Source organism: Notolabrus celidotus, chromosome 18, assembly GCF_009762535.1.
Source record: "Notolabrus celidotus isolate fNotCel1 chromosome 18, fNotCel1.pri, whole genome shotgun sequence".
Taxonomy (NCBI): Eukaryota; Metazoa; Chordata; class Actinopteri; order Labriformes; family Labridae; genus Notolabrus; species Notolabrus celidotus.
This window is the reverse complement of record NC_048289.1, coordinates 30,609,888-30,633,817: the sequence shown is the minus strand read 5'-3', so window position 1 is coordinate 30,633,817 and position 23,930 is coordinate 30,609,888. Positions and strand designations below refer to the sequence as shown.

The 23,930-nt window shown below is 38.5% G+C and overlaps 1 protein-coding gene across 2 annotated transcripts in view; it reads left to right on the top strand.

Annotated features, from left to right (window-relative positions):
- Positions 1 to 18,954, top strand: part of ccr10 (chemokine (C-C motif) receptor 10) — a 48,381-nt gene extending 29,427 nt beyond the window's left edge. Inside the window, exons 3-4 of one of the 2 annotated variants that reach the window (XM_034707536.1) lie at positions 1,649 to 1,697; positions 17,499 to 18,954. In XM_034707536.1, coding sequence (XP_034563427.1) covers positions 1,649 to 1,697; positions 17,499 to 18,634 — 1,185 coding nt within the window. In that variant the 3' untranslated portion in view covers positions 18,635 to 18,954. The remainder of the gene's footprint in view (positions 1 to 1,648; positions 1,698 to 17,498) is intronic. The other variant, XM_034707537.1, reaches the window with a different exon arrangement.
- Positions 18,955 to 23,930: the final 4,976 nt, after the last annotated feature.

The following is a 23,930-nucleotide window of genomic DNA, read 5'->3' as shown; positions in this document are numbered from 1 at the left end:
AAGAAAGAAAAAAGAAAGACAGAAAGAAAGAAGAAAGAAAGAAAGAAAGAAAGAAAGAAAGAAAGAAAGAAGGAAAGAAAGAAAGAAAGAAGAAAGAAAGAAAGAAAGAAAGAATGAAAGAAAGGAAGAAGAAAGAAAGAAAGAGGGAAAGAAAGAAAGAAAGAAGGAAGAAAGAAGAAAGAAAGAAAGAAGAAAGAAAGGAAGAAGAAAGAAAGAAAGAGGTAAAGAAAGAAAGAAAGAAAAAAGAAAGAGAAAGAAAGAAAGAAAGAAGAGAAAGAAAGAAGAGAAAGAATGAAGAGAAAGAATGAAAGAAAGAAAGGAATGAAAGGAATAAGGAAAGAAAGAAAGAAAGAAAGAAAAAAAGGAAAGAAAGGAATAAGGAAAGAAAGAAAGAAAGAAAAAAGAAAGAAAGAAGGAAAAAAGAAAGAAAAAAGAAAGAAAGAAAGAAAGAGAAGTTGTTGTTTTTAAGGGTGGGTTTCAGTTTTCAGACACTGTTTCTTTAAATCAGATATAAATCTTCCTCCTCAAACTCCATGCACACAATGAAACAGCTCCTTTAGAGCAGAGCTGTCTTCTCCTAAAGAACAACATGACTGAATATTAGTATATCCAGCTCACTATGAGAAGACATTATATCTCAGCATGAGACAATTCAACTTTGTCATCTTATTTCAAGAACAAGATGGTCTTAAACCTAGAGAAGTGCTGCTATAATACAACTCAGATTAAGGTGAATATATCTCTATAGTGCAGAAATATTTTTTTGAGTGAAAAAATATTAATTGTTATCATTCCTGTCTTATTCTGAACACTAAGCTTTAAAATACTGGTCAAATATTACTTAAAATAAGTTTTCCCTGCAAATTTTAAGATCACAGTTTTCTAAATATTGCGTCTTATTTAAAAAAATCTTACCAAGAACATTTTCCCTTCTTCTATTGGCAGATTTTTTTGCTCATTTCAAGGTAAAAATACCTTGAAATACGTTTTTTTTCTTGTTGTTTGGAGGGGCAGTTTTTCCAATGTACTGATGTTTTCTGGTCTGTTCTGAGGAGACCGTACTGATGCTCACCCTTCTTTGTGTTATTTGTTGTTTTGAACTCTTGCCTCCCCCCTCACTCACACCCTTAAAAGATGCTTCTGGTGGTTAACACACACACACACACAGACAGGCTTCTTCCTCCTGCTTTCATTAGTTTGAAGCAGAAGTGTTTTAAGAAGCAGTCAAAGCTCCTCAGAAGTTATTATTCACATTCTCAATGCAGGGTGCAGAAGGATCTGGTTCCATCTATGATCAGTTGAGCCGCTGATTGATTGGCGAAAGCGATGGCAGTTGCGTGTTTATGCATGAAACGATAAGAGATAAACATCTGCTGACTGCAAAGTACAACATTTTCTCTTGTCATTAAATGCCCAAACTTTTCTAGGTCAGATTGAATTCTAAGATCAGCTGCCTCAGATAAATGACAGCCTGAGAGTTTCATGCTCACATCCTGTAGTGACTCCAGGTGATAAAAGAAAACAACACAGGGGTACAGCGAGGTCAGCAGAGCAGCGAGCGGGTTTGGTTGGTTTGGGAGTGGTTCAGTTTTCACCCTCAGGGTTGTTTTTAAGAGTGCCAGCTTCTTTGAATCTGTGACACACTCAGGGACTCAGGAGGAGGACTCAGGACATGCTTAACTTCTCTAACAGCACAGGTAAGCTCAGTTATTTATTAGAATCATGGTTTTAACATTTATTTATCCTATTTATGTAGTTATCTATTTCTTGTATTTATCTGATCATTTTTTTTTTTTTCTCATATGTTTATTGACATTTTGTTAAATACGGGCAACACAAAACCAAGACAGCACACAGACAGAGTGACACACAAGTGTATACAAAATTAATATATGTATAAATAAATAGCAAAATAAATAAGTAAATAAATAAATAAGTAAATAAATAAATACACAAATAAAATAAAATAAATAAAATGAAAAATGAACAAATTAAATTAAATAAATACAATTAAAAATTAAATAAGTTAAATTAAAAATAAAAATAATTGAAAAATAAATAAATAAATTGTTATTGGTCAGTCTGCCGCCCTCAACATCACTTTTGAAAATTGCCAAAATAGGAAATCACCTAATCAGGGATCTCAGAGAAGTCCAGCTCCTGCAGATACTTTTTTTTTTTTTTTTTTTTTTTTTTTATACTTTATTTTTTTGAACAGGCATAGTTAGACAGCACAGCTCAGTGAAACAGAAACAATAGGTCATCTATACGTCTTAGTTATAATAGTGGAAATACAGTCAGTTCATACAGTAATGGCTTATTAATCCCTCAATGCTACGTACACAGTCCATTTTTCCCAGTAATGCAAACATTTTTCTGCCCTAAGGTTTAGTGAGTGGGTCATTCTTTCCATATGTTCAATACTAGACACGATTTCTATCCATTCAGTCTCTGTTGGAGGATTGGGTTGCAGCCACTTTCGTGTCACGGCCTTTTTGCTGGCTGCTAATAAAATCTTTATCAAGTATTTATCCTTAACTGAGAGGTGGGCTGCGATGTTACCTAGATAAATTGATGAGAATGAGCAGTCAATCCCTGCTCCAAAAATGTTTTGTAATGCCTTAATTACTCCCCCCCAATATGACTTGATTTTTGGGCAATTCCAAAATATGTGAAAGTGGTCTGCCAGCTGTTCTCCACACTTCCTCCAACACAGACCGTTTCCAGCCTCAGCTGTTTGTATACATTTTGTTTTTGGGGTTACAAAATACCTTAATACATTACGCCAACAGAAATCCCTCCAAAGACCCGAGCTGGTGGAAGTGGACTGCACAGAACATACATTTAGCCAATCCTCCTCAGAAATAACAAGTCCAGATTCTTTCTCCCACTTTAATCTAACCTTGTTTGTTGTGTGTGTCTTAGTGGATTGAATCCTTGAGTGTAAAACTGAGACTAGCTTCCTTGTGCCCTTGCCTTTGTACATATCAACAAAGATATCAACAAGGTCAGAGTCAGATTTCTCTAAAGGTTTAACCTCCTTATTGAAATAAGCTCTAATTTGCAGGTACCGGAAGAAGTCAACTTTTTCTAGTCCATATAAATCAGATATTTTTTTAAAGCTGTCCAGCTGACCGTTAGAGGATATTGAGCAGTAAGAGGTAATACCAGCCTTATACCAATGTTTAAACCTCCCGTCAGTCATTGCTGGTTTAAAGTCTGGGTCAAAAGCAATCCATCTTAGCTGTCTAGTTTGTCTCTGAAATAGTGCTGATCTACATTCTTTAAACCAGGTTCTTAGAGAAACCTTTGTCCATTGATTTAAAGAGTCAAAATGCTTCTCAAACTGTTTTTTATTGCCCAGTATGGATTGTAGTGGGATATCTAACTGTGATATTTCCAGGTCTTTCCATTTTGCTGTATACTCTGGGTTACAGCAGCATGTTAGAGGTCTCAGTTGGGCTGCTTTGTAGTAGTCTGTGAAGGATGGCAGTGATCTACCTCCTTTCTTTTTGTCAAGTTGTAGAGTTTTGAATTGAATTCTTGGTTGTTTACCACTCCATATAAATCTTGAAATCCATTTATCCCATTCATTAAACTGTTTTGGACTGACTTCAACTGGCAAGGACTGGAACAAGTATAAGAGTCTGGGGAGCACGTTCATTTTTATTGTCTCAATCCTGTGATGCATGTCTAGGGGCAGATGGAACCATCTGTCAATATCTGATTTAATACTTTGATTTATGGGTCCATAATTGCTATCATATATTTTTGATAAATCCTTAGGAATGTAGACTCCTAGGTATTTAAAGACTGTCGAGTCCCATTTGAATTTAAATCTTTGCAGTATACATTTCGGGGGATTATAATTAATGCTTAAAATTTGGGTTTTTTGTACATTAAGTTTATATCCAGAGTAAGTTCCAAACTCTTTTAGTGAGGACATCAGTTTAGGGATGCTAACCTCAGGTTCCGTAACAAAAAGTAACACGTCGTCCGCATATAAACATATTTTTTGTTCTAAGCCCCTAAGGTTTATACCTTTTATCATGTGATCCTCTCTGATTGATTGTGCTAGGGGCTCGATAAACAAAGCAAAAAGGGCGGGACTGAGGGGGCAGCCTTGACGACAACCTCTCTCCAGGTTAATAGTGTGGGAGAGGTGTCCGTTAATTTTTATCCTAGCATTCGGTGAAGAGTAAAGGGTTTTAATACAATTAATAAAGTTATCTCTGAATCCAAATCTACTCAATGCCAAGTATAAGTACTCCCACCGCACAGCATCAAACGCTTTTTCAGCATCCAAACTCATCACTACAGCGGTTCTGTTCTCTTTGCACACATAATCCAATACATTTAGCACCCGTCTAATATTGTCTTGTGTCTGTCGATCGCGTACAAAGCCTGTCTGGTCTTCATCCACCAGCTCGGGCACCAGGCACTCTATTCTTTTAACCAGTATTGAGGCGTATAACTTGTAATCTATGTTTAGTACCGAAATTGGCCTATACGAACTACATTCTTTTAAATCTTTACCCTCCTTTGGGATAATGGATATTATTGCATCCCTCCATGTTATTGGTGGGGCACCTCCTTTGAGTGTGTGGTTAAAACAGTGGAGAAGCATGGGCATTCATTGAATTTTGAAGGCCTTATACCATTCGGCTGGGAAGCCGTCTGTTCCGGGCGCTTTATTAGCTTTTAATCTAGAAATTGCCTTTTCTATTTCCTCTGCTGAAATGTCTTTCATTAAGGCATTGTTCTGTTCTTCACCTAAAGAGGGTAAGTCCAAGGACTCTAGAAAAGTATTTATTTCCTGGTGGCCACTTGACTTTGGATCCTTATAGAGTTCTCTATAGTAATTTTCAAAAGTGCATTGGATATCCTCTAAGTTGTGACAAACTCTTTTAGTCTTTGGGTCTCTAATTTCAAAAATGGCCCTCTCTGCCTGTTGTTTCCTCAACCTCCATCCCAGAAGTTTCAGAGCTCGTGGGCCATTTTCATAGAATCGCTGCTTTGCAAATTTGGCTTTTTTCTCTAATTCTTCTTCTAATATTTTGTTTATTTCCCTTCTAACCTTGCTTATTTGATTTAAAGTATGGGGATTCTTCCCTTCAATGTGTTCCTTCTCCAGGACCTTTAAGTCATCTTGTAAGTCAGACAGTTTTTTACCTCTTTCTCTTTTTCTATGCGAAGTAAAAGCTATAAGCTTCCCTCTAATGACTGATTTTGCAGCATCCCATAGGACACTTGGTGACACTTCCCCATTATCGTTATTGTCTAAGTAATCTTTAATTTCCTTTTGAACAAACTCCTTACATGTTTTGTCATTCAGTATACTCGTGTTGAGCCGCCAGAGTGTGTTCTTCCTTCTTACATCTAGATGCAGGGTCAGGTAAACAGCTGAGTGGTCAGAGATGTCTCTGACTCCTATCATACAGTCTTTGAGTCTATGTCTGTCTGAGATAAAAGTGAAAAAATAGTCTAATCTTGAATGTACATGATGGCTCATTGAGTAGAATGTAAATTGTTTTTCCTTAGGATGGAAATCTCTCCATACATCAATCATTCCCAGTTCCATCAACATTTTTTTTGTTAGTCTGGCATTAGAAGCAAGTTTTTTGGAAATGTTTGAAGAGTCAAGATGAGGTTGAAGCTGCATGTTCCAGTCTCCACCACATATTAAAACTCCAGAGGCCTCTGAAGCTATCAAATTAAATATTTCCCTCATACATGAACTGTCCTGGCCTGGAGGTAAATACACATTCACAAGTGTGACCTTTTTCTGGTCAAGGAGACCTCTAACTAATATATAGCGACCTTCTTTGTCACTAAATTCAGCCTCCATTCTAAAGTTTACTCTGTTAGGAATTAGTATAGCTACCCCTCTCTTTTTCCCACCCTTGTAGGAGGAATAAAAAGTGTTTTTGAAACCCATTTTCTTTAACTTCTCATGTTCAGCACAGTTAAGGTGAGTCTCCTGCCAGAATATTACATGCAGCTTCTCCCTCTTCATTTTTGCAATGACTTTTCCTCTCTTAATTGGACTGTGTAAACCGTTTACATTAAGGGTAATCACCTTATATTCCTGACATTGCATTTTATCACATTAATATAGGTTGATGAGTTAAATGTTGTCGATGACCAAACCTGAGCATTTTTTGAACCATAGAACGAACACACAAACACATTAAGTAACTTAAAACAGTACATAAAAAAGACGAAATAGACCTCCATTTTTAAGTAAAATGTAACTTAAAGATAGGGGGGAGTAGTCTAGTTAGACACCAGAGCCCCCCTCTAGTGCAACATGTGATACCTCCTCTCAAAGGTTGTATTTTGTGCACTACTGACAAACCAAACATTAAGCCCCTATTCGTCGGTCGCTTTATTCTCTGTATCAACAAGGGGAGATTCTTTAAATTTGTGAACAACAAATTTAGATGAACACTAAGGCAGAAACTAGTATAACTATATAGATCTAAAGAGAACGACAGAGAGATTGAGCCTTAGTTGGAAAAGACTTAACCCTGGGGAAGTTTAATTGGCATTTATACCCAGTCTTTAGGAGCAGGCAACCCTCATACCTCATAGTCCAAGAGTCAGTGAAAGTAGAAATCCATAAAGAAATCCTTTCAGGTCCGAGTCGTTTTTTAACTCCGACCATCACAGTCTATCTGGGCCGTTGAAAGCCCCGCAGCTTCTCTTTGATCCACTCGTGCCGCGTCTGCCCGTTGGTTTTACGCGATGCTCGCTGCCAGGCAGCTCCGTGTCGTTTCTCCGCGGTTCCCAGCTGAGCAGGATTCTCCCAGTCGACCTGGTAGCCCCTCTTCCTTAGATCCTCTGCTGCATCAGCTGGGGTTTCGTAGGTCACTGGCCCGGACTCAAAGAAGACACGCAGTTTAGCTGGTGGTGGCGTCTGGAACCGTATTCCTTTATCCCGAAGCATCCTCCTGATCTGCGCGTACGCCTTCCTCTTAGCGAGCGTTTCAGCTGGGTAGTCATGATCGAAATAAATCCTCCGTTGGCCGAGGAAAATCTCCTTCTTCTTCCATGCTGAGTGTAGGACCAGTTCTTTGGTCCTAAACTCCTGAAAGTATACAATCACTGACCTGGGTTGCGCGTCTTGGGGGGGTTTCGGCCCGAGAGCTCTGTGGCACCGCTGTATTCCGAGTTCAATTTCGGCGAGGGGCTCCAACTCTTTTCTGATAAACTCGGTGACAAACTGTTGGATGTTATTATTTTCGATCCCCTCGGGGAAGCCGTACATGCGGACATTATTACGCCTCGAGCGTGCCTCCAGGTCAGTCAGCTTCCGCTGCAGACTTTCCTGTACTTGTAGTGACTGACTTAGTGCCTCGTTGCAATCCGCTGACCACTCTTCAATTTCGGCAATTCGACCCTCGGCCTCACCCACTCTCTCGGTTGTAGCTTTAAGGTCGGTTACCACTTCACCTAGCTTCTGTTGAATTTCGTCTCTGAAATCGGTGAGTTCCTTTTTCAAATCATCTCGGAGTCTGCTCCCGAATTCACCGAATTGAGACTTCATCTCCATTGTTAGTGTCTTTATATCTTCGCGGATAGTGGCAAAGCCATCTTCCTCAATTACCGTTAGCTCAGTATTTTGCCCGGGTCCGCCATTAGGCTCTCCATGTTCCTCGGTCATGGCCTCTTCGGTCGTCGCAACGTCGTTCTTTTCTGCTTTCGTTGATTGCCTTCCCTTCTTCCTTCTTGTGTTTTCCCCCTCCATAATTAGTTGTAATAAATTTACAGAGTATTTTTCGATTAAACTGGGGGATAAACTCCGACCGACTGGGAGGGATTTTTTATGCAGCCATTCGCTTCAGCACCCTCACCGGAAGTCTTATCTGATCATTTTAACTTGAACTGAGTTTAGCTTTTTACCCTTATTTATTTGATTAAATTGACTGTATTGGTTTTTTATATTATAAATATTTTTTATGATTATGTTTCTTATTATTTTACCCATCCCTGTTTTTTCCTGTCTCTCTGTTCTTTAGTGAAGCACTATGGGTTTGCATGCTTGTATGCATGACATGTGCTATATTAATTAAACTGAGTTAAATAGGAAGATCTGGACAGTTTAAAACAGAGATTAAAATTTGAAAGAACAAATGTGTAAGTGGATAAATAAAGGAGGGGAAATAATGTCATTTCTAAGCAACATTTAACTGTTTATTCAGAGTAAGAGACTAAAATAAACAAATATATTTTGGTATAACTTCACAAATCCAAAAAAAACATTAATTTTAAAACACCTTAAGTTTAGATTTTTATTTGTTTTACTCTTTATTGCATTTTTTTCTACTTTTAATGATATTAAATTATTGATAATACAGTTGTGCTCATAAGAATGGCAGAATTTATGGTTTCTTGGGTAGTTTCTGTTGTCATTATGATATAAAAAGAGTAAACACAGTTGTTAAAAATTCTGCTCCACCCAACCACTAACCATGAGTGAAAAAAAAAGTTTTTCTCTTATCATTCATATTCTCTGAAAAATGTCCAAAAAAACCCACAAATTCTGCCAGGGTATATAAACTGGTGAGCACAACTGTATATATATATATTTTTAAGAATATTTTTATTGCACAATATCATTGTATGCAATCCACATTGTCAAATAAAAGCAACATATTTTTCCATTTTCATACAATAACATAACAGCGGCCTAAAAGAACATCATAGTATTAATAATTATTATTATTTAATGGATTTTGTTCATAATAATGGGCAAAAAAAAGTAAAATCAAGACTCATGTTAGAGGGTAAAAACAAATATAAATAAAGAAAATTCAAGTCATTAAATGACAGAGTAAAACAGGTAGTTATTGATAATTTTAATTTGTCTTACAGTAACTTAAAGCTGCTAAAGCGTCATGCAGTGTGGTTACAAGTCGCCGCAAATAAGCGCCTGCATTTGACTCATATTCATGATTCACTTTTATTCATACCATAATGAGGTCACCTTCACCTTCGTCTTCTTTACACGTCTTTTAAAACATCTGATAATTATTCTATTACATTATATGTCAGGTAACTTTGATTTGCACTTTGAAACAAAGCTTATTCAATTTGTTTCACAAATCTGAAGATTTTCCCCTCAACTGTTTTCTCTGTCACGTTTCTGCTGTGTGAAGCAAAGCAACCTCACTGCCCAAAAGAAAACAGGAAAGCAAATGTTACTGTTTACCCCAACCACCAGAGTAAAAGCAGAAATGAGTCTGTGGTGGTGAAGACATGTGATGCATGATCTCAAAGTGCTCATGAGTTTGTGCATGCCAAATCCCTGACAGTGAGTGCGTCACACGGCGTCTGAAAATGATCTGAGTTTTCTGATATTGCAAAATATTTTTCTGGAGGTCAGTGGTGAGTGGAGGATGCAGAGAGGAGAGGATGCTTCATTGTAGATCTCAAACATGTTAGAGCGGAAAGTCCTAAATAAGTCATTTGAATGTCAGCCAGCGAGAATTAAAGTTACATATCAGTGGAGCAGCGATTCATTACCTACAAGAATAAAAGAAACATTCATCACAGCTTCTTAGAGCAGAAACTGTTTCCTGCCTCTCGATTGCAGCGTTAATAAAAGTTTATTTTAGGTGCGCACTTTCAAATAACTCAAATGAGAATGCTTATAATGAGCTGATAGTTCTTCAGAAAGCTTCATGTAGTGTAACAGGAGACCGGTGAACCCATCTCATGCAGAGGCTGGAGTCCTTCTTGCAGCGGTCGCTAGTTTGCCCTTTGCTGCAGGTCGACACACACCTTCCTCCCTGACACTTTAACATCTTTCTTCAGCTCGCCTATCTAACATATGTAAATCAAGGCACACTCAGATATGCATATTTAGAAGGATATCTATTACTATGCATGTCTATAATTTAAACTTGGCCTTGAAACAAGTGTAACACTTATGCAGTTAGTTTAGGATCAAAATTTGTGTCATATGGCTCAATGATAGGGCTAGAGGTCCGCCTCTGGAGCTTGGTGGGAAATTAATAAACACAAACACGAGTCAAGTTCAAACAGCTGTATTGAAATATGTCATGGCTCAGTTGGGCAACAAAAACGTTCACAGGGCGACCCGTTCTACCCGGGTTACACAAGACTCAACAGCTGAATCTGAGACTGCAGATTACAGCTCACCGTAATCTCAGAGTGAAGTGCAGAAATAACTGAAATATAAATTCTTAATTGTAAAAGAAGGGAGTAGTGACTTCCAAGGGCTTTACCTCGCCACCAGATATTGTTTAATTAATAATAGTAATATTAATAAAGGCTGTAAGCGTTAACAGGTTAAACACGATGTGATTAAATTCTTAAATTGAGATGTAAATTATTAAATTTGTGCTTTTTTTTATTCCCTTACAGCTCTCCATAGTTTTAATTCTGCTGCCCCTGTGATGGAAAATAACCACACTTTTGAACCGCACACTTTACTGTAAAATAAAACTCCCACAACTCTCAGCTGACAAGTCGCAAGTAGTATGCACTTAGTGCCAAATGAATCAGACTGATGTCAGCGGGTAAGTGCATCACAAAATCCAGCAGAGCACTATTTAATTTATGGTGCATCCTCAGGTTGGCATGTTGTGACCAGTCATTTAACTGACAGTTGCTGAGATCAACAGTTTCACACACACAGGGTGAGCAAACGAAGTGTTAACTCGGCGTTAACTGGACCACAGCGAGTAATTCAACATTTTAAATAACAAAAAGTGCGTTTTGACACTGAGAGGACATTTCAAATTTGCACTCATGATAATATAAGAAAAGATAATATATTGATTGTGGGGGGGGGGATTAATTTGTTGCAGCAACACAGACGTAGCAGTGCAAGAATAAGGGAGGAAAAATAGAGTACAAATAAAGAGAAAAATAATAATAAAACAGAAGAAATAGATAAATACAATTTTTAATTTAAAGGTATATACAAAAAAAAAAAATACTTTTTCATTAAAAAGATAAATAATACACTTGACATCCTCCAAGTTGTATTGTTGTATTGTTGTAGTATTATTACTATTTAAATCAAATTTTTATGTTATTGTTTTGGTATTTTATTTTATTTTACTTGTGTTTTGTATATCCTTTGGTTTTCATTTATACATTATTATTTTTTTTTGTATGTTAGCTTGAGGCATGGATAATGATGTCTCAGACTTTTGCAATTTGTATGTGGAAAAAGTGGAAAAAAAAATATATATATAAATAATAAAGTACACAACAAGTCAAAAGTTTGGAAACACCTTCTCCTTCAAGGGTTTTTATTTATTCTAATTATTGTAAACACTGTAGATTAATACCAAAGACATCAGAACTAAGAAAGAACATATATGGAATTATTAAATTTTTCAAAAAGTGTTAAACAAAGCAGAATATGTTTTATATTTTAGATTCTGTAAAGTAGCCCCCTTTTTCCTGCATGACAGCTTTGCACACTCTTGGTATTCTCTCAGTCTGCTTCATGAAGTGGTCTCCTGGAATGGTTTCTCTCAGTCTGCTTCATGAAGTGGTCTCCTGGAATGGTTTCTAATGAACATGAGCCTCATCAAGAGTTCATGTGTAGAATGACTTGCCTTCTTAATGTGTTTGAGACCATCAGTTGTGTTGTTCAGAGGTAGGGTTAGTACACAATGGGTCGCTCTATTTAACTACCGTTGTAATCCAGATTATGGCAAAACCAGATTATTTCATAGTTTTGATGTCTTCAGTATTAATCTACAATGTTGAAAATAATGAATGAGAAGGTGAGTCATAATAATTATAATAATAATGATAATAAATAGAAAAATAGAAAAGTAATAATACAGTGAACTAGATACAATACACTTTAAAGAAATCGTGGTGGTTTCAGACCGCCCTGGTGCAGCAGTCAGTATTTATTAGAATAATAAATCTAAAAGATTAGATCATAAAGTATTTTTTTATTTTATTAAAGCTGTTTTGAAATGCAAAATAATGTAACTTCAAACAAATACGATTAATCTTTTTTTATATATATCATTTATTGTGTCAATATTATTTATACATGATGAACATTTCTTACAATTTCAAACTTTTTTGACACACTTTGTTTAAAATGTTTGTGACCCTGCACTCATACAAAATCAGAATGTTAATTATATAGAAATATAAAATAGAAAGAAAAAGATAATAATAATATTCATATAAGAATAAATAAATAAACATGACATAAACAAAATAAACAATAAATTGTAACATTGTATTCTAGCTTTATTTATCTATTTTTATTTTTACTTATTTTATTTTATTTTACTTATTGAAACTTCTTCTTGATTGTACTTATGTCTGGGTTGCTGTAACAACTGAATATCCCCCCCGGGGGATCAATGAAGTAATATCTTATCTTATCTTAAAAGAAGGGTATATACAAATAATTCTCAGATTTAAAAATACATAAATTCATATATAAATAACCCAAAATAAATCAAATAAATGATGATTAATCTTGATTAGCTGTTGAAATTCTGCAGTTAATTGATAGTCATCTGATAGTCCAAATATAACCACTACATTTTAAACCTAAGAGATCAGAATTATGCTCCAAAGGTAGGTAGAAATATCAATAATTTGACATTTTATGTTGTAGAAACAAAGATAGTATTTCTATCAGGTTTTGTATAAAGTAAAAAAGAAAAGTGTTTTAATATTAGGAGATGTAGTTTTAACCCTGAGACCCACTTTAACTGACAGTTTCAGGGATATTGCGATGAAGCGTTTTCATTTCAGGATAGTGTGGGTAGATGTTGTATACATGGAATCACCTATTTGCATTTCAGACTCCACAAATATCTAGAAGCCAAGTTGTGAGGCTGATGAGTCAGTGAGAGAAGAAGTGAGTGGCAATCCTTTATCTACGCCTGCAGACTGCGCTCTGCTCATTAGGCTTTCAACCGTCGTTACATGGTCTGTATCAGGGGTTCCCCACCTTCTCAGCCCACAGCCCCCAAAATATAAGTGCCAGAGACCCGCGACCCCCACTGTCCCTCTAAGGGATTTAATGTGGCTTCATTTAGCTGGTCTGCAGAAAATGACCCTACCTATATGAGCATGTGTCTGTGTCTCCTGTGCCGTTATGAATGAACCTGCTGCTGCTGATGCTTTAGATAATTACCTGTTCACTAACTCTAAACTTAGGAGACATCTGGAAACAAAGGAAGGCAGAAAACTCATTACACTTTATATTTTCAAGGTTTTATTTGACGTTTAGCTACTATTTGTGTCCATATTTTTTACTGTACTGGGTTAAATGTGCTCATTTTAGATAACTTGAAAAAAAAAAACATTCTGGAAGACATCTCATGCCCCCCCATTTGTGTCTCCCGACCCCCCATTTGTGTCTAAATGGTCCTGACCCGCACTTTAGGAACCCCTTGTCTACTGAAATGCACCGATCAAATATCAGCCTTGTGCACACAAAGATGCCCGTCGATATAGAAGTTTGACAACAATCCTTTCAATAACTCAAACTCATATTCTCTGCAAAGGAAACTTTTCTTTCTTTGTTCAGCCGCTCAAGTAATCAAACAAAATGTGTTCTTCTTTTCTTATCTTATAGTTTTTGCAATATTTTTGAAGGGAAATGTGAGTTAAGGCGTGTAATTTCACTTATATTCATCACACCCAGGACGCCAGCTATAAAGTTTACAGCCACATATATGATTGCACCTGAAGTGTTTAAACTTCCAGCCTCCTTTAATGTCACATTTCACTGTTTCCAAATGAAAGTTTAAAAGAAAATAACATGCAGCAACAACCTACACGCACAGGAAGGCAGCATCTATGATGAGACGTTCCTCTTACCTTTATGAAGAGTTAAAGATGCACACAGTATAAACACAGGGAGGTCTCACTTCTACAGACCGAGCTGTATCAGTGTGTCACACAGTGAGAGAAGGAGTGATAAATGGTGGTTGTGGAAACTGCCTATAAAGACCGTTAGCACGCGACACTGACTGATCTGTTAACCTTGAAGCTGCCCACGATTTCCCCTGTGCCAACGACCTGATGCCAGTGTCACGCAACCTGCATCAGAATGACTCAAATATCACAGCTGCTTACTAAAAGTGAGGAACTGAAGCTGCAGGTCTCTCACTTTCAGTCTGAGAGCAGAGGAGTTGGTGTTTCCAGATATCGTGACATGGAGAGCTGTAGTAACTCTGCATGTCTTTAAAGATATTAAGGCGTAAGGCCGGCTGCTGTCACACTCACAGGTTGATTCATTCATGTAAGTTACAGATGGATGAGAAAAGGTGTAGCTGTGGATGCACGAGAAGTTTTAAAAAACAATCTGACAACTTTCACATGTTGCTTTAAGTTTTCTTAAAGGTGACATAATCACGCTTTTTTCATCAACATATATTGGTCTAAGAGGTCCCCAAAACATGTCTTTAAAGTTTATGCTCATAAAAACACTTTGAAATCAGATTTTGGCCTGCCTGAAAACCCTCTTCTTCTGAACTCCTCAGAACACTCTGTTTTCTCTCTGACCACGCCCCCTCAGGAAGTGGATGTGCCTCGGCTGTCCAGCACGTTGATCTAATGTTTACATGTTGGCTGAATATACACGGCTGCTCAGAGATCACATTACTTCAACCCTCTGAATCTGATCCAGAATCTGATCCTGACTGAGAGGCGCCTGCAGCAGGACCTTTCTGAACCATTGGTCACAGATTTAGTGTTTCTTGTTGTTTTATTTATCAGTATGTCGACGTGTGTCTTGGTACACAGCTACGAACATGTAGCTATGTGGCTATGCTGACTAGTGCTAGCACTTATCCATGATAAATAAAAATCATCCACTAGATCTTCAAATCTGCAGACGTGGGGAGTCAAACTGACCTTTGCCAGAAAGGCAGCAGGACCTTTCTGAACCATTGGTCACAGATTTAGTGTTTCTTGTTGTTTTATTTGTCAGTATGTCGAGGTGTGTCTTGGTACACAGCTACAGCTACAGCTATGAACATGTAGCTATGCTAATTAGCGCTAGCACTTATCCATGACAAATAAAAATCCTCCACTAGATCTTCAAATCTGCAGACGTGGGGAGTCAAAGCGACCTTTGTGTTTATTAAGACAGCCTACAACTAGCATGCCTCCCTCCTAAGCTCCTTGTTAGCACACATGTGTGCAGGGAATGAAAAACAGAGGAGGGGTTGAGTTGTATTTTATACAGTCTATGGGCTGAACAAGCTCCGAGCTCTGACTCCGTGACAGACCGGATATTGTTGTTATGTAACAAAAACACTGAAATCTGAAACGGCTGGTTTCAGCACACATTTACAGAAAGGTGGAGAAATCAGAACAGGGGCAGAATGGATTCTTTTCAATCTCCGGGGGTTTGTAGACAAGGACACATATTTCAGGGAGAGAACCATTAAAATGTCAATTTTGCATGATATGTCACCTTTAACTCACAGAATCATTTGAGTTTTATGAGAATATTCTATTATTCGGTGTTAAGTCATCTCAAACTCAGAGTACGGCTTTGTGTTGGTGAGGATCTGACAAACTTGATGCAGGGGAGGTGACAGCCTGCTGAAAGGAAGCACCAACAAAACCTCTCAGAGATGCTTGAAGTCAGGACTAAGGAAGAGTTGATTATCCCTTTTATTTAAAACCAAAAAGTCAAATATTACATCACCTTAAAATTAAATGTTCATTGTTTTTCCTATGCCTGATTGTAATGTGGTACTTCTGCCAGATGGTGGCGGACTATTCCCAGTAAAATAAAGATTAAAGGAATTAAATATCCAACACAAATTAATATCTAATAACCATTTAGTTTAAATGATGAGGAAGTTAGTCACTTTGTAACATCCCTGGTTTTATGAAATCAACACGGTTTTAAAAAGTTGTCTTAAAAAGTGAAGATTATTTATTAATTTATTTTTCTTTAAAATGTATTTTATCTATTTTATTTATTATTACTTTTTCTATTATTCTAAAAAATATTCTTCTTTTTCTGATTTGAAATTTTTTAGATTTTACAAACACTCAAAACACAGAAATAATGACAAAATGGAAGAAAACACCAAAATAAACATAAAAAAATTAAATTAAATTAAAAATCATTAAAAAACAGTGTGAACAAAAATATACACATACCTATTTACACACATGCATATTTATGCACACATATACATGTACACATATTGAACACTAAAACATAACAGTGTCATACCTGTTGGATCAATACTCTCTGTAAATACACAATGCAACAATTTTCCAAGCAGAATTCCATATTTCTATTTATTTTATTATTTAACTTCTATTTTTTTTTAATGTAAAAACTACCTCTGCTTCTCACCACTGCACTTTATCATATTATTTTAGCCTGTACATATTAGTAAAGCCTATTTGTTGTTCTTTTGTATTTATAGCTGATGTTATTGTTATTATATATTTATTTTTATTTGTATGTCTTATTCTTATGCCTTGTGTTCAAGCATACCTGACCAATAAAGCTGATTCTGAAAATAAATTAAAAAATACATTAAATAAAGAGAGAGGGCTGTATTGGTTTTCAACACTGTTAAACACAGAGACAAAGATTAAATACAAATCTTCTTATTATTATTTTACATATACACAGTATACATTTTTTATATATTATTTTTAATTTAAAGCTGCAGTGAGGAACTTTTGTTTTGTACCGATTCTGGCGCCCCCTTGTGGACAAAGTGATACCTCTTATTTTTTGTCCTTAACATGCAAAAATAGTGTTTTCAACAAAAGCCTCATCCTGTTGTCTTTTAACAGTCAACCTTATCACACAATGTGATTCTTTTCCATGAAAACAGTCAAATAAAGTCTGTTTCTGAAGCGAGATGTCCATCATCTGGTCTGACACCTACCCCCCTCAGGGCGGTTTCAGGCATTAAAAACTACAACAGAGAAGGTGTCAGTGTTGCTGCTGATGGTCTTGTTTGCTATTGAAGGTCATAAAGAGGCATCGGTATCATTTTCAGTCTGTTTCTCAGCCAGTTCAAAACTCCTCACAGGGCCTTTAATTAATATTTTTTTAAATGTATTTATTTATTTTTAAATTCTTTTTTTATTTTTCATTTTTTCTTTTGGTCTATGAACTGAAAAAAATTATGAAATATTTGTGGGTGAGATCTGCCGCTGAGTCTTATGGTTGCATTGTGGTTTTGTGCTGTTGGCTAAAAAACAAAGTTAAAAAAAATAGTGAAGTGAGTTACAAATGAAGGTTTTAAAATCATAGAAAACTCCCAGTCAGTTGTTTTTGTTTCAGAATCAGAATCAGAATCAGCTTTATTGGCCAGGTATGCTCGAACACACAAGGAATTTGACTTTGGTAAACTGTGCTCTCTTTGTACAAGGCATAAGAATAAGACATACAGATAAAAATGTAAAAAAAATGTAATAACAATAACATCATTATTTCTCCTTCTTGTGTTCTCACCTCAGTCTTTGTTTTCCCCACGCAGAGATGGATTACATCCCTGACGATGTTGATTACTATGACGACTATTTCAACTATTCTTACGGGAACTTAATGAACACCTCTGACTATGACCCGAATGATTGGTGTGCGGCCGATGAGGATCAGGAGTTCATCATCGGAACCTTCCAGACGTGTGTTTTCTGCCTCGTCTTCCTGCTCGGCGTCATGGGAAACGGCCTGGTCATCGCCACCTTCGCTCTCTACCGCCGCCTTCACCTTCGCTCCATGACCGATGTCTTCCTGTTACACCTGGCGCTGGCTGACCTCCTCCTGCTGCTCACGCTCCCTCTGCAAGCCGTCTACACTCGGGGTTGGATCTTCCCCTCTTTCCTCTGCAAGGCCATGCGTGCATGCTACGCCATCAACACCTACAGCGGCCTCCTGTTGCTGGCCTGCATCAGCGTGGACCGCTACATGGTGGTGGCGTGGGCTCAGGAGATGCTGCGGCTGCGCACTAAGATCTTAACGGGAGGGAAAGTGGCTGCTGTAGGTGTGTGGGTTGTTGCCGTGCTCCTCAGCCTGCCTGAGATCCTTTACTCTGGAGTGTTGGAATCAGGGAGCGAAGTGTACTGCGGCATGATAAAGAGCGGGGACGTGAAAAAGGCGACAAACGGCGCCATCATCGCCATCTTCTGCTTCTCCTTCTGCGTCATGGTCACATGCTACTCTTTGATCGCTCAGGTGCTGTGGGAGGGGCACACTCAGCGGCGGGGGAAACAGTGGCGTCGTCAGCGTACGCTGAAGCTGATGGTGGCTCTGGTGCTGGTGTTCCTCGTGTTCCAGCTGCCGTACACCGTGGTGCTCACGCAGAAGATGGCGGTTCAGTTCTGCGGTCTCCTGCTGGAGTACATCACCTGCACGTTGGCGTACACCCGCTGCTGCCTCAACCCCATCCTGTACGCCCTGGTTGGCGTTCGCTTCCGTAAAGACGTGGTGAGGCTGCTCCACGACTGGGGCCGTCACTGTGGGCTCCAGATGGTGCAGCAGACGTTCAGCTCCTGCTCCATGTCTCCTTCATCGCCCGCTCTCACGGCTTGTTCGCCAATTTCCCCCGAACGCAGTTGCTCCAGTAACGACCCGGGGCCTCCAACCAAGTTTCACTTTTCAGGATACAAATAACTTTTTTAATAACAACTAGAAACTTTGAATTACTCATTCTTCTGTTTAGTAAACATCATGTTGCAAGAAGATCGCAAGTAGTGTGGACACTGTGTCTCTGACGGCTGGCATGCTCAGGTTTGGCAGCTCAAACGTTATTAGTGCCGATGAATTTCAGGTTTTAATCAATTGAAAAGACAAAGAAGGTTTAGAACCGGAGGAAAACAACATGTTTGGAAACACATCAGCTACTTTAAAGGTGACATATTATGCTCTATTTCATCAACATATATTGGTCTAAGAGGTCCCCAAAACATGTCTTTAAAGTTTATGCTCATAAAAACACTTTGAAATCAGATTTTGGTCTGCCTGTAAACCCCTCTTCTTCAGCCCTGCTCAGAACAGGCTGTTTTCTGTGTCTGTGCCTTTAAATGAGAATGAGCTCTCTGACCACGCCCCCTCAGGAAGTGGGTGTGGCCTCGGCTTTCCAGCACGTTGATCTAATGTTTACATGTTGGCTGAATATACACGGCTGCTCACAGACCCGCGTTACTTCAACCCTCTGAATCTGATCCAGAATCTGATCCTGACGGAGAGGCGCCTGCAGCAGGACCTTTCTGAACCATTGGTCACAGATTTAGTGTTTCTTGTTGTTTTATTTGTCAGTATGTAGACGTGTGTCTTGGTACTAGACACATGCTAACTAGCGCTAGTACTTTTCCATGAAAACTAAAAATCATCCACTAGATCTTCAAATCTGCAGACGTGGGGAGTCAAACCGACCTTTGTGTTTATTAAGACAGCCTACAACTAGCATGCCTCCCTCCTAAGCTCCTTGTTAGCCCACATGTGTGCAGGGAATGAAAAACGGAGGAGGGGTTGAGTTGTATTTTATACAGTCTATGGGCTGAACAAGCTCCGAGCTCTGACTTCCTGTTACAGACCGGATGGCGTTGTGACGTATGAAAAACACTGAAAACTGAAACGGCTGGTTTCAGCACACATTTACAGAAAGGTGGAGAAATCAGAATCAGGGGCAGAGTGGATTCTTTTACTTTCAGGGGGTTTGTAGACAGGGACACAGATTTCAGGGAGAGAACCATTAAAAAGAACATTTTGCATGATATGTCACCTTTAAGTTAACAGCCAATGCTTGATAACATAGTTGTCATCGTTAGCTTTGCATTAAATGATATGTGAAGTGCGTTTTTCTAAATAAGTCGATGATTTTTCTCGTATAGTGATATTTCTTTAATGCCGAGGTCTGACGTCAATCTTTTCGTCTGTTATGATGGTCACTGTGTCAGATTAGACCGTCACAGATACATGAATTTATCACAGACTACACAGTGGAACACGCCCAATAATCCCGGCTGGCGTAGTGACGTTGGAAGGAAGACGAGCCGGACTAGACGTCACATGGAAAGATCCTCTCCAGTCCGTCGTGGTCGTCCGTCAAAGACACTTAAAGGCCGGGATGTTGTTTCCAGAGCTCGACAAATGTTTCCTTGTGCTCTCATTGGTCAACGCCATTTGAAACAAGCTGGACTTTCTGTGGCGAGGTTGTGAGATGTCCCAGATTTGGCATTGACTGTCGTTCATTGTTACACAATCCATGATTGATTTTTGGCGCCGATGGGTCGTGATGCTCTTCTTCTATCTCAGCATAAGTGGCACACGAAAAACCACAAAGGTTCAGCTCCACTGGATCCACCATGAGGAGATAAATCTGCATGCAGGTGCAGAAGTGTGAGGGTGATCTCTGCTCACACCCATATAAATATGTTGGTACTGTATTTCATTAATGTAAGTGTTCTCATCTTCATGTTGCACCAGATGTGTATTTAATGTTTTTTGCTTGTGATGCAATAAAGTCATGAGTTTTGAACACTGAGGTTTTGGTCACACTTTGTTTATTTGGTCCAGAGTTGTTTTTCAGTCGTCAGGTGACAGACAGGCAGCCGGTCAGAGACCCAGATTTGTGAAACCACAACCTCAGAGCCAGCTGAGGCGTATTTTTGTTTCGAGGAACTGAAATCCTCTTAAACGCTCTCAGTGTGTCGGAGGTAGAGGAGACTTTCTGCTGTAATCTTTAAGTCTTTTGATTGAGAGCTGCGTTTCAGACTTGGTTTGGGGACTCAGCAGATTTACTTCCTCTTTGTTTGGCCTCATGTGTCAGCTGGGCACTCGTGTCCGGGTTGTACAAGAGTTCAAGAGTCAAACATGTTCCTGCAGGATGTTTTATTGATCTCTGCTTCAGACTGTCTTTATTTTAGTTAGGTTTATATGGAGCCAAAATTATGACTTTAAAGCTGGGGTTGGTAATCAGATTTAGATCCACTTTTTGTCATACTGGTTAAAATGATCTTTATGTCCTGATGGTAATCAATACATAATGTGTTCCTAAAAAAGAGTGAAAAAAAGCTGCTATCTACAGCCGGAGTAAACCTGGGAAAACACCAACCAATCACCGTTTTTTGGCTCCTCAAATTTTAAACCAATCAAATCCCGTCCTCCCGTTCTGCCCTCCTCCTGCAGAGCGTACATTTCCCCGGCGTGCACTCCTCTGAGTCCCCGTCTCCTGCCTCTGCTTCCCCTGACTCTACTGACTGCCCCTCTCGCTCGTCCTCGGGCCTGTCCCCTCTGACCTGATGAGGTGCTTTGCTCAGGACTGTAGTCCGGATCAGAGTCTAAAAAGCTCTCACCAACAAGCAGAATAATTAATGACGTTCAGTAAGTCCTACAGAAAATATATATTTATTGTAGCGTCCGTCCGTCCGGACGCTGTAGTGATGACGAGCCGATTGGTGAACACGTTGATCTTTAATAACTGGTCACCCCTCTCCATCTAAGTGTGTTAGGTCTCTCTCTCCTTCTCTCTCCCTGTCCCTTTGTATATCCTTATGTAATCTTTCTTTCACTTTCTCTTATTTTTTAATTTTTAATTTTTTGGCCCACCTAGGTGTGCACGCCCTCTTTTACAGAACATGATATTAGCTGCCAATAAAAGATAGGCCAGAGTTCTAAGAGGGATGGTGATGGTGGCATGCACACAGTCACAAGCACAGAAGAAAAAGGTTTTCTTTCTTTTCTTTTGCTGCAAGAATAAATTGCATTAATATTTGACAGTTTGTGACAAACATGACACAAACCAGAAATATATATGCAGACAAGAGAAAAAAGAAAAAAAGAAGAAGGAGAAAAAGATAAAAAAAAAAATAATAATAATAATAATAATAATAATAATAACCGGTCACTGTCGGCCGTTACCACGCCAACCAACAAAACAACAATCAATGTTTGAATGAATGAAGAACTTCTCCTCTTGTCTCTCCTCTCTCCAGCTCACACACTCTACACCTCTCCTGATGCCTTCACTGACCGTCAACACTGTAGGAATTAAGAACATCTACACTGAACAGGTTTAACAAACAGTAGAGCTGTTACAGTGTTATATATGTGTTATAACTTTTCTCCTGATATCGTGTCACCGGTACAACTGGATAATGCTAGCATGATAGTTGTGAGTGCTAACAGCAGCCATGTTTGTTTGTGTTTTTAACTTTCACTATGAGAATGTTTTGGTGAGGACCGGTTTTGAATCAGTCACCATCATATGGTCGAGAATCAGCGGCGCTCGTTCATGTGAGCGGGGGGGCGTCGTTTTGGAGGAGCTCTGAGGGAGGAGGGGAGGGGTTAGACGGAGTCATGAGGAAAAGCTACATTCAAATTCATGCTGGTTTTCCGAGACTACCAACCCCAGCTTTAATGTTTGGTATTGAAAATCAAATTTGGCATTGAAAACACTTGTATTGTAAAAACTTGTAACGGCATCAAAACAGGTATTGACATTGAAAACGTTTCACTGAAGTTAAAATCACAAACATCAAATGTGATGTTATTTAATTTTTAGACATTTTTGCATTCTAATATGTTTTTGAATGACAATCATATTATATTTCTTTGATGTCACTTTTGACAGTTTACGTTTTTCTCTTTTTGAATGCAGTTTTTTTCAATGATTGGTTTTTCAGTTTCAACTTTTTGGTGTGGGGGGGGAAAGTTTGAGGGGAGGGGCTATGAGGGCGGGATTGACATTTGCATAGTTTTCAGTCATGTGACCACTGCAGACGCCTGTCGGGCAAAAAAGACCGAAGTGACATGACAAGTGTTTCATTGCCAACGTTTCTTTTTTCAGTTTCATAGTGTGTTTTCAATGCCAAATTTTATCTTCAATACAAAAATTAAAGTCATTGTTTTGGCTCCATAGTTTTATTCATAAAAAACATTCATGTATGCAGATATTATTTTTTAAAGTGAGTCTTGAAAGAACTTGACTTTAAACGAACCTTTGATGCATTTTAAAGCATTAAATCTGATATCTGCAGACACAAACTTCCAACTGTATTATCCATTAGATACAAAATATAATTCCACAATGTTTCAAGAAAGTATTTTTTTGTTGTATTCCTTCCTAAAATTTGCATTCTGATTATTGTCTGAGTTTTTAAAGCTCCTGTGAGCATTTTTTTGTTTGTGTTGATTTTGGCGCCCCCTGTGGACAAAGAGGTACTTAGCTGATTTCGCCCTGTACATGACTAAGCAGCTTTTGTAATCTTAAACTCTCATTCTGCTCTCTTTCAACAGTCAATTATGTCATGTCAAATTTACAAGCTGCCAAGTGTGGCTAAGGTTAGCAGAGCTAGCATCACCAGCCTTCAGTCCTCAATCAACAACAAACATTCACCCCAGACTCTTTCCAAACAGAGCAGGTCTAGACCGTACCCTATGTTCTATTATTAACAAAGACCCAACATCAAGACAGGATCAGATCCAGTCCCATCTTACAGACAGGACTCAGTCTGATCTCATCTTAATCCACCATGAGCAGAGCACTTTGCAGCATTTAGCAAGTTACAGTGGCAAGGACAAACTTCCTTTAACAGGCAGAAACCTCCAGCAGGACCAGACTCATGTTAGACACACATCTGCTGAGACCGTGTTGGAGAGAGGGATAGAGGGAGGTGAAGAGAGAGAGAGGAAGGTGATGACTGGCTGTGGCGGGAAAGCAGGATGTAATGTGCTGCTTTAACCACTAGATGGCAGCCTGGTGTAGAGGCTCCTTGGACATGAATATGCCAGACACAGCTATACAGTCCAGTTTTACACCAAAGATCTCAAATCTTAAGTTTGATACGAATGCTTTTGGATCAGTTGCAGTAGAGAGACATCAGAAATCACATCTGCATGATCCTCACATAAACAATACAAACAGTACATGAATGGATGAAACTGCTCTACAGGCCGAGTTGTTTAG